General features: G+C 33.5%; 2 protein-coding genes and 1 pseudogene across 6 annotated transcripts; all 3 read right to left on the bottom strand.

Annotated features, from left to right (window-relative positions):
- Nucleotides 1-28: 28 nt before the first annotated feature.
- On the bottom strand, nucleotides 29-4,456 carry LOC106347900 (beta-glucosidase 47). The gene is given in 12 exon segments (XM_022687528.2): nucleotides 29-272; nucleotides 350-797; nucleotides 891-1,146; nucleotides 1,222-1,334; nucleotides 1,581-1,833; nucleotides 1,916-2,003; nucleotides 2,067-2,141; nucleotides 2,219-2,294; nucleotides 3,671-3,729; nucleotides 3,868-3,934; nucleotides 4,026-4,166; nucleotides 4,168-4,456. Coding segments are annotated over 11 exon segments (1,302 nt in total). The 5' UTR covers nucleotides 4,222-4,456; the 3' UTR covers nucleotides 29-272; nucleotides 350-677.
- Nucleotides 4,457-4,667: 211 nt separating this feature from the next.
- Nucleotides 4,668-10,320, bottom strand: LOC106347901 (homeobox-leucine zipper protein MERISTEM L1). 5 transcript variants are annotated; one of them, XM_022687532.2, is made up of 11 exons: nucleotides 9,974-10,320; nucleotides 8,053-8,350; nucleotides 7,848-7,965; nucleotides 6,981-7,631; nucleotides 6,782-6,883; nucleotides 6,478-6,678; nucleotides 6,243-6,405; nucleotides 5,832-6,103; nucleotides 5,672-5,767; nucleotides 5,197-5,600; nucleotides 4,668-5,119 (listed from the first exon to the last, which is right to left on the bottom strand). In XM_022687532.2, the coding sequence occupies exons 2-10, from the start codon at nucleotides 8,286-8,288 to the stop codon at nucleotides 5,211-5,213; spliced, it is 2,229 nt and encodes a 742-aa protein (XP_022543253.1). In that variant the 5' UTR covers nucleotides 8,289-8,350; nucleotides 9,974-10,320; the 3' UTR covers nucleotides 4,668-5,119; nucleotides 5,197-5,210. The 5 variants fall into 5 exon arrangements, with proteins under 5 accessions (XP_022543253.1, XP_022543250.1, XP_013642975.1 ...); XM_022687529.2 differs by having other exon boundaries at nucleotides 6,231-6,405; nucleotides 8,053-8,417; nucleotides 9,974-10,317; XM_013787521.3 differs by having other exon boundaries at nucleotides 6,231-6,405; nucleotides 9,974-10,317.
- A 4,935-nt stretch (nucleotides 10,321-15,255) lies between these two features.
- LOC106351868 lies at nucleotides 15,256-18,097 on the bottom strand (annotated as a pseudogene).
- Nucleotides 18,098-18,235: the final 138 nt, after the last annotated feature.

The following is an 18,235-nucleotide window of genomic DNA, read 5'->3' as shown; positions in this document are numbered from 1 at the left end:
TTGTTATAATATTTTTATATGCTTTGTTGAAGAAATCAAACAAGAGATACAAACAACATGGGTCTTTCCTTTTGTTTCATGCATCATCTTTAGATTGAGAGCTTATGTGCTTGGAAATGAAGTTCTTGTACCAAGAAGCTGATAGTCTTGGGGTTCTCTCTAGAGTGTTGAAATCGACGTGGTACATACCAAACCTTACGGTATAACCTGATATCCACTCAAAGTTGTCGAGTAAAGACCATGTAAAGTATCCTCTTACGTCTTCTCCTTTCCTGTTTATCACCATTTAGTTTTATATAGGGTTTCAAGAATCAAAGTCTTTTATTTTTGAGTAAGCATTACTACTTACCTCATGGCCCTTTTAAGTGCATCTAAGTAGTTGCTCATAAACTTCACTCTCCGGTAATCGTTTAACAATACTCCCGTACTGTTCTCACCAAAACCCACAACAAGTGAATTGAGTAGAGCGGTGGAACATGGTCTCTAGTATTAAAAATAGAAAAAAAACTAAGAATTGTTTACAATAAATATATAAATTAAGGACTAAAACGTTAAGTTTTTAGATGTATTTACAAATATAAGACTTACCATTCAAATAATTAGAAAATAATATTTTTGAAAAAGGCCTATAAAATAATTTGAGACGGCACTGTAACTCATACACAGTTTAGCTTAGCTTACGGCACATCCTTACCATTTTCTGTTACATACAATGGAATGTTTCTGTATCGCTCTGTTGCATACATCAACATTTCTTCCATTCCTTGAGGATAAACATTAAACCAGTTTACTCCGGTCTGCGTCATTACCATACACACCAAAAAAAACAACCTCAAAGGTGTTTCTGAAAGTACTATGTTTTATTTTGAACTGGTTGGTCTACATATTACCGGTTCTCCTAAAGGTAAACCGTCTTTAAGAGCGTTTGAATGGACGAAACCTTCAGCTCTGGAACCTCCTTTGCCCGGTTCACATACTGAGTGCAGACAATCTTTAGCGTATCTGCTTGTGTACTGATTAATCCCAATGAAGTCTAATCCATTCTTTGAGCTTTTAAGATCATCCCTCGTAAACTTCGGAAGATCTTGTCCAAGAATTTATTGCATTTCTCTTGGATATCTTCCAAACACAATCGGGTCTAAGAACCTACATTTTTTGCACTCTTTCAATAGGTTAAAAGTTCGATACTAATTAGTTATAAGGTTGAAATCAGAATCTTACCAAGTCAAGTAGAAAGCTTGAGCTCTCTCAGCAGCTAAACTATCTGCTAAAGAGTCACTAACCGGTTCAAACCAGATCGCGTTCATAACAATACCGATCTTTCCTCCTTGTTCCTATATAAATGAAATCGACACTAACTTAGGACCGGTTCTGAGATTTATGGGACCATAAACATAACACTATCTATCTTGATAAAAAAAAATCGACAATTTAGAGGCCATACGTGATGCGACCTATGACCTATGTATAATAGCTAGCTCTTTAAAATTTAGGATCCAAGACGAATGTTTCAATTGGTTGTGCCCAGAACCGGCTATACTGACTGAGTTAAACCGTTCTGTAGTTTCATGTATGGTTACCTGAAATCTTTCCCGGTATAAGCTGACCGCGGCAAAATGTGAGCGGATGATATTATGAGCAGCGACAAGTGGCTCTATGTCGGAACCGCCACGTGTGCAGTTTGCGAAAGTTTTGGAACAACGTGATGGCGGGTAAGTCCCTTTACGATAACCCAAAATCACTTGAACGTTCGATTCGTTAAACGTAGTCCAGAACTTAACTCTATTCCCAAAGTGTCGGAAGCATATCTCTGCGTAATGTTCGAAATCTTCCCTAGAAAAACAATATTTTTTGTCAGTTTTGTCACCTAGGCGTGTAACATGTGTGTGTAAACAGTGAACATATACTTAATTACCGGATTTGCGGTTTTAGCCAACTTCCGTATCTACATTCGAGTTCTTGAGGCATGTCATAATGTGTCAACGTGACAAATGGCTCCATCCCTGTGAATGATATTGAGCTAAGTTTTGGTTGTACTTTTTTCGAGAGAATCTATCAATTATTACCTCTTTTGAGAATAGCATTGATCATTCTGTTGTAATGATTAATACCTTCCATGTTCACATCTCCAAATCTTCCCTCTTGCAAACGCAAAAGGGTTTTGAAAAGAATGAAAAAAGACTTTAGATCAAGGGAAATGGAAAACAAATATTCTCACTTGGAAGAATCCGAGCCCACGATAAAGAAAAGCGATAGCTATTAACTCCAAGATCTTCCATCAGATCCAAGTCTCCCTGTTACAGTAAAAGTTAGAATCACAACTTTTTACTTTCAGGAACCTTTTTGTTAAGTTTCATGTAAAACTAATTGACAATAAACATATCAGTCTATAAGTCCTTTATAAATTACTTTTTTCCCATCAAAATTATATTCTCGTTATGCATACGCTCCTTCCAAATGATGGTCTCCATAAATGATTTTGTTCAAGTCAGACTGTCCGAAAAATTCAGGTCATGCCAATTTATGATAGATCGGATCTCCTTTGATGGACCAGATTGATTTTGGTGCAGGTTGTAAAGTGTGTTCAGTCTTTGATACCATGTCAAAATTTTATATGCCTCCAATTTAAACTCAATTGCTGATAATTGAATTGACTCAATTCTCTTATACATCTCATATACCATTGGAACTCCAAGTGTTAGAAGCTTATATTCTTACAGTTTTTATTGTAGGCACCAAATTTACTAGATAGGCAAATTTGATATGTAAAGCAAAAAATTTACAAATAACATGAATAAAAATATAATAATATAATACCAAAGTTGAAAAAGAACTAGGTTGAAGCAGAGTCGAGATTAGATCTCTTTCCTTAATCCTTTAAACGCCCGTAGTGTGCCGGTTTGATACGTTTAAGAATCCCAGGATACAACTGCCTATATCTTCAGTCTCACAGCACTTGAGAACCAAAGCCTGTCGAACCTATTTCTATGTTATACTCTCAGACACAAAACAAAAGAAGTAGGAGAAAGTGGTTTTGTTTGTATTGGATGTCTCTATAGAATGAGAAGAGCATGGCTTTATATAGCCTCATAAAATAACGTGCATCACAAAGCACTAAATGGAGATTTTAATTTTGATTCTATCATGATTATGAAATCATGGGCTGTATTGATTCTCCATATGTTACAGCATTGAATCCAAAATCAAATTCATTATTGGTCAAAGACGTTAGTCAAAGACGAGAGACAAAGAGATCTTTTGCTTTATTGTTTGTAAGATAATTAGCAATAGAGTTTGGGCTAAGCAAATAAATCTCAGTCCAGCCCAAGCATCTCTTTACTTAACACACCAAAGTGTTTACAAAGTTTTTTTTTTTATAACTTTGTTATAACTTCTCCATTTTAAACACAAGAGGTTTCTTACCTCACAATTCTAATATAGATATTTTACAAATAATCTATTTTAGACTTTCATTTCTCATTCAAACGAACTTCGTTTTTGATATATGATTACACTATACCATAGTGCTCATAACAATGAATCATACGATTCCACAATCCGGTCATTTCGACAATCAAATTGCTCGAAAAATTTACCGGAATATTGGCCATAGCCATTTGTCCAAAAAACAGTTCCAACATTTATATTGAAAGATTTACAGTCATGTTACCGGATATCGATGGTAATGGTCGACAGAGACTTTGCCTTGGCTTCCATCTGCGATTTTTCCTATACATTGGCATATCAAAAATAAACAAAGTTTTTTATGGTGACTTGAGCAACAAGGATGAAACGAGACCCTAAAATTTGAAACTTTTTTCTTTTAGCTAAGATCACAATTCAAGAAAATGTTTCATGAGATCTAACCAGAGATGCTTGTGAAAACATCCCAATTGCTTAGGGTTTTGCCGCCGGTTAAGTAAGCTCCCTCATACTGTATGAGCAAACATAACTAATGTTTAAAATGAAGATTACTAATAACTGAGCATTGAAGTAAAAAAAAAACAGAAGCTAGGTTTAAAAACCTGGTAAGCAGAAGAAGCAGTGCCAAAGAGAAAGTCTTTTCCAAAATTGAAATTTTCTTCTTGGCTTACCTCTCTCAGTGAGATATGATCATCATACCATGTTGACGATGATGAAGCCAAGGTTATGATGGTGATTGGTGAAGCAGAGGAACCAGAATGATATGAGAGAAAGGTACATTGATGGTTTTGTCTCCATTGAAACTATATTTTTTTGGGGGGTTCACTTGCTGTATTGACGTTATTTAAATAGAGGTTATATAGAGAATGAAAACTAGTAGTGGCTTGTTCCATTTCTGTTTGATAATGATATTTCACCAATTCAGAGCTACTTGTTTTGAAAATTTTAAAATTCTGACAGATGAAAACTGGCAATGGTATACAGGATTTGGATGGACCAGCCGAATCTATATGTTTTTTTTTGTTTGGGGATGATTGATCTATTAATTTATATCATGGGTCACTTCTAAAGAAAGTGACTTGAGACTTCCAGGACCGACGACGATATTTTTAAATTACTAGTGGCAACAAAGCACGTATGTATATCACACAGGACTGGACATATCATTGTAGCATTATCGTCTTCGACAAAACGACAGCCCAAATTATGAATTGTATAGTGAATTTTGGAATTCCCTGAAAAAATCAAAATATAAACTACAAGAATTTGTGATTACTAAAGACCCTAATAATGCTGGTTTGGAACAAAACATACAGCACAGTATTTCTAAAAGTAAAAACTAATATCAGTACTACAAGATTGGCTTAATAATAACAAAGAGTAGCAGCATACACTTTGAAAGTAGACGCAATACCCAAAAACGCTAACATGTTTCGCTAGTGAATAATAAAATAAATAACAGAGAAAACGCAAAACACTAAACCGCCTGAACCACAACAAACCGTTTCTTTTTCTTTTTGGTTTCCAGCAGAAGTCAATACCCGAACCTCTTTACCCTTTCTTTCTCAAACCTCTTCTTGGCCCACCCGTAAACAAACGCGCAATGAGGTTATACGCAAAATGGTGCGTTCTTGACTTCCTTTGGAGAATCTCACAAGACTATTACCATTAAAAACTCCTAAACCTCCCTTCACTTCTGCATAGACCCATACCAAAACATAAGTTAATCACGTTTAATAAAGATAATAAAAACATACAGAGAAAACTGCTCACATGAATAACTTGGATCAAGCTCCGTCGCATGCCAGCGCACCTTTGATCCGCTCGACGGTGCATTTGATCAGACTATTGACTGTAGCCACTGACCCTAGAGAGAGTTTAGCGGTTGGAACAGAGTCAACAATTATCTGAAACGCTACGGTTAGTAGTGAACCGGCATTAACCACCACACGATTATTTCCTCCTCCTTCAGCTCCGGCACTAGCATTTCCTCCTTCTCCACCATCAGGCAATATAGCAAACCCGGATGGTAACAAAGCCACGTAATCTGGATCCCCACCGCTAAGGACAACGTCCATAGCCGTCATATCGACTGGTGCGTATATCACATACGATCCTGACACGTCCGTACAACTTTCTTGTAAGATCAACATGTTGCTCGGTCCTGAGTTCGTGTCCTATTTTTTTAAAAACAAAACGACATCTCAAGACGTTTGTTAAAACACAACGAAGCACAAACGTTTCTTACATTGACTCGTAGCAAGGAGATAGAGTTCCCAGGATCCCGACCATTTGCTATATGAGCCATTTTTTGAACCAAGCCTCCGTTTGAAAGTATGTCCCACTACAGAACCAAACACAATCATCAAGAAGACAAGAACGTAAAGAAAAGGTTTTGTTTTCTTTACCTCGCTTCTAGAGTTTTCGTCTCTGAGAAAATCAAACACTCGTTTAGGTGCCACTGGGATCCAAAACGAAGTAGCCGCGCTCAAGACGATACCCGGAGGTCTCCCTGGATCATCCATGCTCTTCCGGGTCATGACCCGGACATCGTCGGATCCTGTGGTGGCTAATGTCGTCCATGCGTGTGCAGTAGACGCGCCTACTCCGCTAAAGAAGCTCATCACCATCCTCTCTGCTAGTTTCAACATGCTCTTCCTCCCCTCAGGACTTGTTATCACTATTCATAATTACCACAAAATAAAGGGACCTAATAAGTAAATAATCGTTTCTCTATTTTTACCCCGAAATTTAAATTTTGATCAGAATGGCCCTAAACTGATTTGACATTGTGTATAATAATGTACCGGAAAGATCACCGGTTGGAATGTTGCTGGCCATGGAGCTAGCTAGCCGCTCGCATTGGCGGTCAAGTGTAGCCACCCAACGTTTCGCACCAAAAGCTAAACCGGTATTAACCAATGGTTTATACATGGTGTGAACTGATCTATCATCCACCTCCATATGCTCTACCCATGTCACCTTCAACAAATGCCAATAAAAAAAAAATGCCTCATACTTTTGATAAATATTTAACCTTTTTTAAAAATTTACCTTAGAGTAGCCATTTTGCAATTCTTGAATCAGACAACCAGAGGGTCTTCTTCTACTTCTAGTGATCGGACTCGGTCGTAGGTTGTCTAAAGAGACATCAACAACCGCCCAAGTATTGTCTCCATGCTGCTTACAGTACCTCAAAAAGTAGTTCTCACGTGTTGGGACAAGCGGTGATGGGACTTGGAACTCAGCTGTCATCTTCACATATCAGAAAAATATCAAATACACGAGAAGTTAATGATTAAAACGTGTTTCTGAGTAATAGCTTGTTAAGCAAGTAACTAAATGGATGTTCTCATACCACTTGTAGTGCCCCATTGTAGTTCCCTGCGATGCCAGTTGATAGAACTTCTAGCGTCAACGCTCTCGATACAATCCCACAAAACACACTAGAATATTGGTTCTATACCAAAAAAAAAAGGAACAAAAGTGTCAACTAAAACGTGAAGCTATGTTGAAGTTTGAGAAGGTAAAAGAGTTAAGGGGAACAAGATCGATACCACGTTCATTAATATCTCAACGAGATTGATATGATTCATGATAACGACTGTAGACTCTCTTGAAGCTTCTGATCTAAAACCAATAGGCTTCGGTCCAATACCTCTAGGGAACATTCTAAAATACTCTTCTTCGTTGAGAATCTCACCCAAATTATCATTTAAACCCCACAAGGGATCACCAGTTTGAGCCATTGTCACAAGCTCTTCCAAGGCTGCAACCGCTAACTCAACAATCATAGGCTTATCAGCCTCGCAAGGGATAGAAACCGACCTCATAATGTCGCTTGTCCCATGCATTTCTCCTACGAAACTTGTCTGGTGATTAGTGCCAAAGTTACCAACTTCAAGACCAAGAGAGCGTGAGGGAATGTAGTGTGAAGAAGTAAGCTGAGTGGAAGGTGAGGAATGAGGTAACAATGGCTTCCCTACGTATTTAGCAGCTATGGAGGAGATTCTATCGATTTCTTCACGTAGCCGTGCGTTTTCAATCCTTAGATGCTGTTCATCGAATGACATTTCTCCTATAGCAGCAGGACCACCACAGTTTGGGCATGTTGCGTTGCTTAGTGCATCCTTGTACCTATTGTTCTCTGCTCTGAGCTTGTCGTTATCTGCTTTCAGAATCGAGTTATCGTGCCTCTCATGTTGTGCCTATAAGGATCAACTTTCTCTTCTTTAGGTTTGATATCATCAAGAGTATAAAGCAGATCAAAAAGATAATTTATACCTCATAAAAACAAAAATTTCCTTAGTTTTGCACTTACACTATGCAATTAATTAACTACATTTGTTTAAAGAAGGCTTCAATTTAGGTAAATCAAATGAAAATAAGGAGACAATAATCAAAATTAGCCTTAGTATATATACCTTCATTTGGGTGCGCTTGTTTTGGAACCAAAACTTGATTTGAAGAGGTTCTAAGTTTAGCTCTCGGCTCAGCTCTTTTCTTTGCTTATCGTCAGGATGAGGACACTCCTTAAAGAACCTTATACAAATCCAAACCAAACATACAAAACATAAACCTTAAATACCAAAACATCAAAAACATTTTCAAGTGGGAGATTTTACTTACGATTCAAGCTCTTGAATCTGGCGTTGCGTGTGTCGGTGGTAACGCTTCTTTTTGTTGGGGCGCTGATTAGGATCTTGAAGCTCTTCTTCTAAAAGATTCTCCATGGTGACTTCAGCTCCAGACTTGGTCTCGAAATCGTCTTCTCGGCTCCCCGTAAGACCCAAGTCGTTGCCGGACTCTTTTGGGGTCATATCGAACATATGTTGATGAGACTCGAACATGTTTGGATGATACATGATGAGTATTGATCCCTATATCAGTTTTGGAGTTTTCTTGAGCTTTTGATTTCCTTACAATTCTACAAGATGATTATCCAAATCAGTTTCGTTGATATATATCTATTTTTCTACTCCAAGTATCTCCCACTGTCCAAAATCAAAGATTAAATGGTCATGTTTATATATACGAGGATCAAAGTAACGAAAGATGTATCTTGTTATTATGGAAAGTAATCCTTCAGATATTATGAAACTATACATACCGTCAATGTGTATATTTATACTGTCTTTTTCACAATTCATAAGTAACCTAAAAGCAAACTATTGGCCTTATATATTTTACATGGTTATTTACATCTATACGTTTAGATAAGCAAATGCTATCATCTTATCAAAAAGGGTATGGATATAAATGCACCCACTACATGACATAACCTTGTTGCATATAAAAAACAATTCATCGGGAAGTTCAACTTATAAAAGTGGGACACGAATATTCGGAGTATAATGTTGGTTAAGATAAGAAAATTATAGAGAAATTGAAGTAAAGCACTATAAGGATTATATACCGTTTTTAAAGAAAATTCAAGAACATACATTATAGATACACATACACTAAGCAGACAATCCTAATTTTGGATGTAATTAATCTTTGGATATTACAATCACAAATATTATCAGATCTACAAGAAAATGCAGAGGTGGACAAAACTTATGAACAAATGGATGTCGAGTTCTTCTTTTTTTGTCAAGAAGGGATGAAGAATTTGTGATCCAGGAAACCCTAATTATCAATTAGCTTACATAAAATACACAAACTTAGATGATTTAACTTACTGTTTTAGGGTGAGTGAATCCAAAATCGATGTTATTTGGTCGAGCAAAACTCAGTTATAAGGAAATAAAAATTTGAAACCGTACATCCAGCTCTCTTTTTATTCAATTGTTGGTTTGGATAGAAATTAATGGTATTTTGTCTCTCTCTTCTTTTCGTTGTCTACATTAAAGCTAACGAGATGGAGAAATTCACAGGCTACCAAGTCAAGACAAAACGTCTTTTTAGTGGAATTAATTTCAGTTGATCTTGGTCATAGCGTAACAAAAAAACGTTTTCAGTGAAAAAAACTAATTGGTAAATTGAGAAAAACAAAAATTAAATAATCGGAAAATAATGTGTAACATATGAGTTGACTTTAAGTCAATGGTCTTTTCTACACAACAAAGTAAGAGCATCAATAAACCCCCTCTTGGGATTCATCTTTTTAATTTTTTATTATTAATTTTTTTTGATTTTTTTTAGGAAAAAAAAAAAAATTAGACCAATCGCGGACCACCACGACATGTGGGGTCCGCGCTACAGTGATGAACTTTAGAAGAGAGGAGTTCAGTCGAGAAAAAAGCTTTAGGAAAGAGGGGTTCATATGATTGAGTTATTTTATTATTTTTTTTTCTTGATTTCTGTGTGAACTCCCCCATAAACCTTCAATGGGAATGCTCTAACACGTATGCTTTTAGATCATCACAAAAAAAAAACTGTCATTAGTTTTTCTCAAAATACAAGAAAAATGCAGATCTTGAAAATATCTAAAAACGAACCCGGTTAGTGTGAAAAAAATGCAATATAGATTACATTCCTCGAAGAAAAAAAATCACATGGATATATACAAGTATTAGTTATATATCTAGAGAGAGACATGTCTTACCTTTGGACACACAGTGAAACCCTAGCTGCGGAGTCTGTCCTAGTTTTTAAATATATTCTTGTGGAGAAAAACAGACGGACTTGGAGATATGAGAAAATCAAAAGAGCACCGGTTTATATCCCAGCCAAGACATAACCGGTGGTTATCAAACGATTCTCTTAAAACCAGCAAGATGTTATGATTCAGAAAGGATAATCATGGGAGAATTTTTGTAATTAAAGAAACAAATTGAGAATTATCTTTCAATAAACAAATGGAGAATTTGCTGAAGAAGGAACCAAGGAGAGGAGGAAGAAGAGAAAGGGGTGACGTTAGGATGTGGCAGAAGGGAACGCAGTTATTGCAAAATGCATAGAGAGGGTGCAATGCATTTATGATTATCGAAAGGTCCATTAATGCTTTTAGCGAGAGAAAATTCTTACTCCTACTTATATTTTTCTAGAGAGAGAGAGTTAGAGAGAGTTCAGTTCATCAATTTTCAGAAATTAACAGAAGACTTCACTGTTTATCTTTGACCTCACGGTTTCTCGTAGGGTGAGGAAAACAATAGAGGATGACTATTTTTTTAATGATCACCATTGCAGGATTATTAACTTATTATATGGGTTCATGGTTATAGTTATATTGTTATGTGTACTATATCAGATTTGTGCATATTGCTCATTGATTACATATATGTCCAAGAAAACATATGGACATATAACCGCTTTGTATAGTTTACACACTCACTAATTAATAGTGTAAATAAGTCAGTCAATAATGCATCATGAGATTCCGATTCCTTGAATTTTTTTATAGATTAGCATAATGCTTGGTCTTAATTAAATTTAATCGAAATAACCTGCAGGTATTCATTAGTGTTAGCTTATTTCATAGTAGTTCATTAGGGACGAGGTTAAGTAGTACAGCAAGAACACTGTACGACTAGACTCATTCCTGGGTCTTAATTATACATTTTATCTCAGAGAAATTTTTTATGGTTGGTGCAAGTTAAATTGAATAGTTTAAAGTTTCGATATCCATAATAACATCGATTATTATAAAAACAACTAATCAATTCACGACACCACGATTATAAATAAGAAAATTAATCTTAATTTGACAAGGTGCTGACAAGATTCACTTTTACAAATTCTCTCACACACATATACAAACATAATATTTTTCATAGAACACATTTTCAAAAAGGAAAATGGAAAACTGCATATATAAGAAAATCTGCTAGTGCTTGATTTTTTTATTTTTTATAAATAAATATTTACTTGTATAAGTGATAATATATATTTTAAAAATTATCCGCTTAAATAATTATTTAATATGACAAAACACAATAATTTTATATTTTATATTGAGTAATTTTATTTTATTTTGTAAACCATCAACTAGATCATCAATATTTTTAGAATATGACATGTATATTCACACAAATATATTTTTTATTTTTTATGGATCAAAATTTTATGATAATGTAAAATAAAAGTGCTGATATACTAATTTTTACGGATCAAAATTTTACGATAACGTATAATAAAATTGTTGTATATCCCATTTATTATGTATTTATGGAATTAGTAAAATAGTTACCATAGAATGTATATATTTAATTACAAAATACATTTATTTCCAAACACACATATATCTAATAAAATAGGATAAGACAGAATAATAAAAGTTTTATTAATTATTGTTGCCATAACTTCTTATTTAGAAATTTGATTTTGGAGTAATATTTTTAGTGGCATGCATATTTTATTTTTGTACTTCTATTTTAATAGATTAGATAATAAAGCTCCCAACATATTTAATAACTTAGGGTCTTATGTTTCTGTCACGTACAGCCCTGCATATATACATGTAATATGATATTGATATTTATATGGAGTATTAAATATTAGCAACCCACAATCTCTTGGTTTGGAGGAAAAGGTTAGTTGACATTTGTCTTATATAGAAAAGGTTGAACTTTTGTTGAAAAGTTTGAGATTTGACATGACGATCGTTCTTTCGAAAGGTGAATTTTCGTTCTCCAGTTCGAGTTTTTGTTTACAGTTGAAAATGCCCTAGTTTATAGTAGTACGTATGATTATATGTTCGGAAAACCACAGTAATCGTATTTAGCAAAGTTGACCCCTACATCAAGGTTTGATATTGCACCAGCTTATGCAATAGTTGATTAGACTGGCTATGTAAAATGAAATTTTCATCTTAAAAGAAATAAATGATGTCTGAAGTAAAATAAATGGATGATGTGAAGCGGGTGCACTACAAGTCTACATTCATGCTAATTTATATCCACATTTAATGTGATCTAAACCATGCACTCATTCATCCAATCATGATTATCATTACAATGTCTATCATAAAGATTATTCATAGCTGTGTTTTTTCATGCATTTGTCGTCTTCCTCGTGAATTTCCAGATATAATTGGATGGCTTCGATCATTTTTATTTCGATTTTATTTATAATGCTTAGAATGGATGACGACGAAGTACTTTAACTTGTTCCGTTAAGTATGCTGATCGTTTGATATTAAAATGAATAATAGTTTAATATGCACCACGTCTGTGTGATTCCCCGCTCTACGTGTTTAAAGTATTTATCAAAATTTCAGAACTGATTCACACTATTAACGTAGCTAAGCTAATCACTGTTGTTATAACGATTATGAACTGTGTAGATCAGATTAAATTATATACATGTTGCTCTATGCTTTGTAGGTTCCTTTCTAGGGTATATCTATAATATGCATAGATAATTCAACAAACTGTATATGTATTCGTAATAAGAAACCACACAAAACCGTATTATTGCAGAGCGTCCACAAATAACATGCGTTGCTCGAATGCAGTAGCCGATATACCGACAGGTAGTTCACTTTGTTTAGAAAAACGGCAGGATGTGTAAAGGTACATTGAATTAGAGAGGGGTTATTTGGTAGACACCGCGAGGGTGATTGGGCATATGAAATAGTAAGATGAAACGCCTTGGAGTTCTGGGAACTGGGAACGTCGTACTAGTGGGAAAGAGTGACTTCTGCGTACCAAATATCCCATTTATTGTCATTTTAAACGCCAAAGTCCAAAATCAAAATTCAAAAATTCTATCATATTTATTTATTCATTATTAAATTCTAAAGTCTAATGAATGATTCTTTCAGTAATTTTGAATCCTAGCCCATTTCTGAAAATATATATCGATTTGTTCTTGTTTTTTTCTTTCTAAAAAGATTAATATATCAGAAAAGAAACTATAATTACACAATCTTAACTAGTACCTTCTTTTCTTAAGAAGCAATTTAATTTTGGTTATTATCGAAGAAAAAAAAAACCAGTACTCTAAAATATGGAGATAAATGATAGATACAATATGACTTAATTGCATGAGATTATCAAGTGTATATGTATGACCTGAAAAGAATTTCAAAATACTTTTTTTTTTATGGAAACGAATTTCAAATACTTACTTTATACAATTGGTTCAACATAGTCAGCATGTGCCTCTAGTTTGATTATCATTGAAAGATTTATGTTTAAATTTATGATACATCATTTTAAAAGAACTAACGTGTATTTTTTTTTGTCAGATACCAAAATTGAGTAATATACTAATATGCGTTAACTGAACTTAGAGCATCTCCAATGTAAAACTCCATTTTTTCCTCCAAAATAGAGTAAAAGTGAAAATGGAGTAAAATTGCTTCAATCCTACTTCATTTCTCACTCCATTATTGAGTGATGACCAAACAAAAAATAGTTTACTCCATTTATAGAGTAATTTTCATTATGGAGTGAGATATGGAGTTGGGTTGGAGTATTCCTTACTCCATATTCACTTTTACTTCATTTTAGAGGAAAAAATGGAGTATGGATGGAGATGCCCTTAGGGCATCTCCATCCCCACTCCATAATTTACTCCAAAAATAGAGTGAGAAATGGAGCATGAACAAAAAATAAAAAAAATCTCTCCATTTATAGAGTAATCTATTTTTTTGTTTCTTCACTACACTATTTTCCACTCCATTTTGCAGTAAATTATAGAGTGGGGATGGAGATGCTCTTAGCGAAAGGAGCCTAACTAGGTTGGCGTTAAATCGTTTGTTGTGATCTCATCATTTCAATCAAGTTTTAATATATATATGTATTGTTTATTTGGCAATACTCTAAATTTCTCATTAAAATAGTCAATAAAGAAGAAAATGACCAAAGAGATTCATTATATAAGATCTTTTTTTTTTTGAACACGTTATATAAGATCATTTTATCCTTATTTTAGAGATATTTAAATATAAATAATTATTTAATAACTAATAAAAATAAAAAGATTTATTATTATTATTTTTGAATTATACGTTTTTGAACTCAAACTTATTTTAAATTTTATTTTCAAAAAAGTCAAAATTTTATTTTAGAATCCAAAATGTTTTTAGTAAAACTATTTAAAAAAATTATTATAAATTTTAATTTTTATTTATTTATTTTTAAATTTATAAACCCCACCTTGTTCCCCTTAAAACTCCACCCCTCTAATCTAAATTTTATGGGTAGATTAATTAAACTTTTGAGGTTTTACTTAAACTTTTGTAGAATCATTCTAGAAAACTTCTCTTATTTATTCCACACATTTCTTCAATTTTTAAAATGGGATTGTATCGGGCCGTCAAAACTTTAAGCCTGGGCCTCATGTTTTTGATGGCGCCTCAGGCTACTACATACTACGTTTCTTTATCAGATTATGTACTTCTAAGAGTCTGGTTGTCTACAAGATATGTATAGTGTATGTGTTTGGTATAAATACGATAACACGAGTTCCCAATATGGGCCTTTAGAGCATGATTATCGGTGATTTAGGTTTTGGGTTTTTAAATTTTTTTTGTCTGAATAAAAAAAAATTAAAACAACAAAAAAAATTTAAAACCTAACCAATCACAGGCAGTCACGTATCAGTGGGGTCTGCGAACAGTACAAAGACCCAAATAAAGTCGACTATTGTTTGAGTTTTTGGTGTTTTGTGGGTCTCCCCTCTAAGAAACTCCTAAAGTTGCCCCGATAAACATGGACGGTTTCAATCTTATATAGCTCGTGGAAGTCCAAGTTGACTCAATGATATCATTCTTGAAGATGCTTCCAATTCTCCATCTTCATACTCAAAGAAAGACTGCAACTGTCTCTCTTAAGGAAGTATGAAATCATGGTTTCTACACATTTCACCCTTTATAAGGTATTTATCTCTCAAGCACCTATTGATGTAGGCTTTAATCTGTTTTCGTCTTCTGTTTTTTTCTTTCCTCCCATAATGAGTTTGGAGACCAAACATTTGAATTTATTTCAAGGATAAAAAAAAACATGGTCTTAGGCAACTAAAAGCACCATGGTCGTTAGTTCGGCTTCTATCAAAGAGAAATAGAAACTTATAAATTAATATTTATACACACGAAAATATCAGTTCAATATATAACACTACTAATAAGATAATAATTTGTTATTTTTATATAATATATAACCTCAATAAAATAATAAAATAAGAATTAATATATGAATAAAAAATGCTATATTATTTGTTTTAATCATAATGAAATCCATCTCTAATTTTTAATCAATATATAACCATTAAATCAATTATTTTTATGTTACATACAAAGTATATTTTAAAATTAATTATTACAAAAATTAACATTAATAATTTATAGAATTTGTACTGTATACCCACTTTTTTTGAAGTAACTAAACATGAAACAAATTCAAGACTGTTTTTCTTTAAAGAAAAAGAGCTTAACCAAGAATTCATAAAAGAGAGAACATGTTTTTACTTACTTACTTACTTATTTTGCTATTAAATATAGCCTAATATTTTTTTTCCCTAATAAGTATGGAAAAAAGTTGTCAAAAAAAAAGAATGGAAAAACTAGTTATAACTAACTAAATAATTTCTTACCGCAATTAATATATATTCTTTCCAATTGGATACTTCATTAATATTCTTTTCATTTGTATATTTTTTTTTTGATAACCGAGTGTGAGGTTGTCCAGACTAGAGATCGAAGTGATCAAAGACCTAGCTTGCGCTGGTCATCATGTGGGTCTTCGGTCTCCGGTGCTGGGCAACACAAAAATTTTGAGGAAAAAGAAAATCACGAGAACTACCAAAATGTCCCTTATACACAATGTGACACAAGCTTTGATTCTTTGTTTTCATTGCACTTTTGAATTCACCTTTATGCATTAGAGTGTAACCGAGAAGTCTGAGCAGAAACAAAATCACGGGAACTACCAAAATATCCCTTATACATATTGTGACACAAGCTTTGTTTCTGTTTTTCATTGCCCCTTTGAATTTACCTTTAAGCATTAGAGTCTGACCGACATGTCATTGATTTGAACGAATATTTAGATACCCGTTGATCTTGAAGATTTTGGAGATGGTAACTTGGATTTGGTGATGATGTTGAAGATGAATACTTTCTCCTATTCTTGCTCTTACTTTGAATCTTGGATAGACCTACTGGAATGGGAGGCACATCCCTTGGCCTATCTGATATAAATGGTTGGCTTAATCTCTGATCAAAATCTGCATTTTAACAGAAATATAAATATCCAAGCCCATTGATTAAAACTCTTACTAGAATTCTTACACTGAACTAATTTTATGCAAAAGTAAAGATATTACCAGTGGATGAAGAAGTGGTCAATAAAGACTTCGAATTGCTTGCATGACAAAAAGATGATGGTATTGGAGACAAAGGCTCCGCTTCTGCCTTAAACTCACTTAACTTCACCCACCAAAAGGATTTCAATTTTAAATAAACATCAGCAGAAACTAAATATCACTATTGAGTATATTCGGTGTCTACATATAAAGTAGTTTGTTTGGGACAGAAAAAATAAATAAGGACAGAGCTTACCCAAGCAGGTGCACTGCCAGAGGATACCTCCCAGCCAACATGGTTCACATGTTTTACTTCTGTTGGGTGCCCAATTTCCATGTCTCGTTCTTTCACAACTGTTGACCAAATTGTTTTTTCTTTAATAAATAATTTCATCACATTAAACATCTCTGAGATATAATTGAATGCTCCCATGAATGAATAACGTAACATGGACCATAATGGCTAAGAGAATGAACCGGAAAATGATTTTGGCTTGGGGAAGACTTGAACTTAAGAAATTTAGACTTTTATTAGTTTATATCATAAGATTAATTTGAACAAGTTGTTTCATGGCTGGAACTTATAAAATTTGATTATATGGTATAACGTTGCGAGAAAGTTTGATAGATTATATAATGTAGTTTAATAAGATTAGAAGTAACTGATAATATGGTACCAAATATTTCCTACCAAAAAAAAAAAATTTATACCAAATAATTGAGAGACCATTTTGAAGCTTTTGTAGATGCCCTTCATCTTCATTGCCATTGTTGAATGTTGATGGAGAAGATCACAATCCAACTCCAAAATGCTTATCAAAGTTTTATTTCTACTGTAAGAAGCTCAATAAAAGCACTACTCCCTATCTATTACAAAAGTAAGAAAATAATAAATAAGTTTCAGTAGTTGATAAAGAATATAAGAAAAGTAGAAAACATATATAGAAAGAAAGCAAGGAAAGTATGGATATGATGGTTTATCCCATGGAAACAGATTTAATTTTATGAACACTCAAACTTCAACAATCTATGATCCATCTCATTAACATAGGAACGCTAGTAAGCTATGTTACTATTAAAGTTAAGAATACTTAATTTAACATATGAGACAAAATTACAACTATCAAATAAGACATGAATCCTATAACATTTGTTGTATAAATGATTTTTATCGTGAAGAATATAAAAGAGTTTTCATTAAGATCAATAGTACCTGAAGATTACAGAGACTCTCGCTTTTTAGTTTTATGTGAGGGAAACAAATATGAGGGAAGCTCTTCTTCCGTTTGATGGAGAAGCGCCTCGATGGATATACATTCGCAAATATATAATTTCCCAAACATAATACACAACAAAATATCAAGGTATAGAAAAATTGTGATGGTAAAGATGAATGGGCGAAGAATCATGGCTTGAAGAGAGTGGGGAACCATGACATTACTTGTAGTATATAATCATTATGTTAATAATTTATCCAACAAGAAAATCTTAGTCTATTCTATTAATTCAGATAATAGATAAACATTGCCTAGTTGCAAAACTATAACATATAAAACACTGTATTACGCGGAATGACTTCATAATTTGTGGTTTTCAAATTTTATCATTTGTATAACTT

The sequence above is a fragment of the Brassica napus genome, chromosome A1, assembly GCF_020379485.1.
Source record: "Brassica napus cultivar Da-Ae chromosome A1, Da-Ae, whole genome shotgun sequence".
Lineage (NCBI taxonomy): Eukaryota > Viridiplantae > Streptophyta > Magnoliopsida > Brassicales > Brassicaceae > Brassica > Brassica napus.
Note: the sequence above shows the minus strand (reverse complement) of the source record. Positions and strands in the feature narration are given on the sequence as shown.

Bases quoted from the DNA above. Each gene is read 5' to 3' on its own strand.
- LOC106347901 (XM_022687531.2), bottom strand. From the start codon at position 8,288: ATGTATCATCCAAACATGTTCGAGTCTCATCAACATATGTTCGATATG. The intron at 7,966-8,052 runs GTAAGTAAAATC...GATTTGTATAAG, and splicing joins CAGATTCAAGAGCTTGAATC to GTTCTTTAAGGAGTGTCCTC. The intron at 5,601-5,671 runs GTAAGAAACGTT...TTAAAAAAATAG, and splicing joins TCTCCTTGCTACGAGTCAAT to GACACGAACTCAGGACCGAG.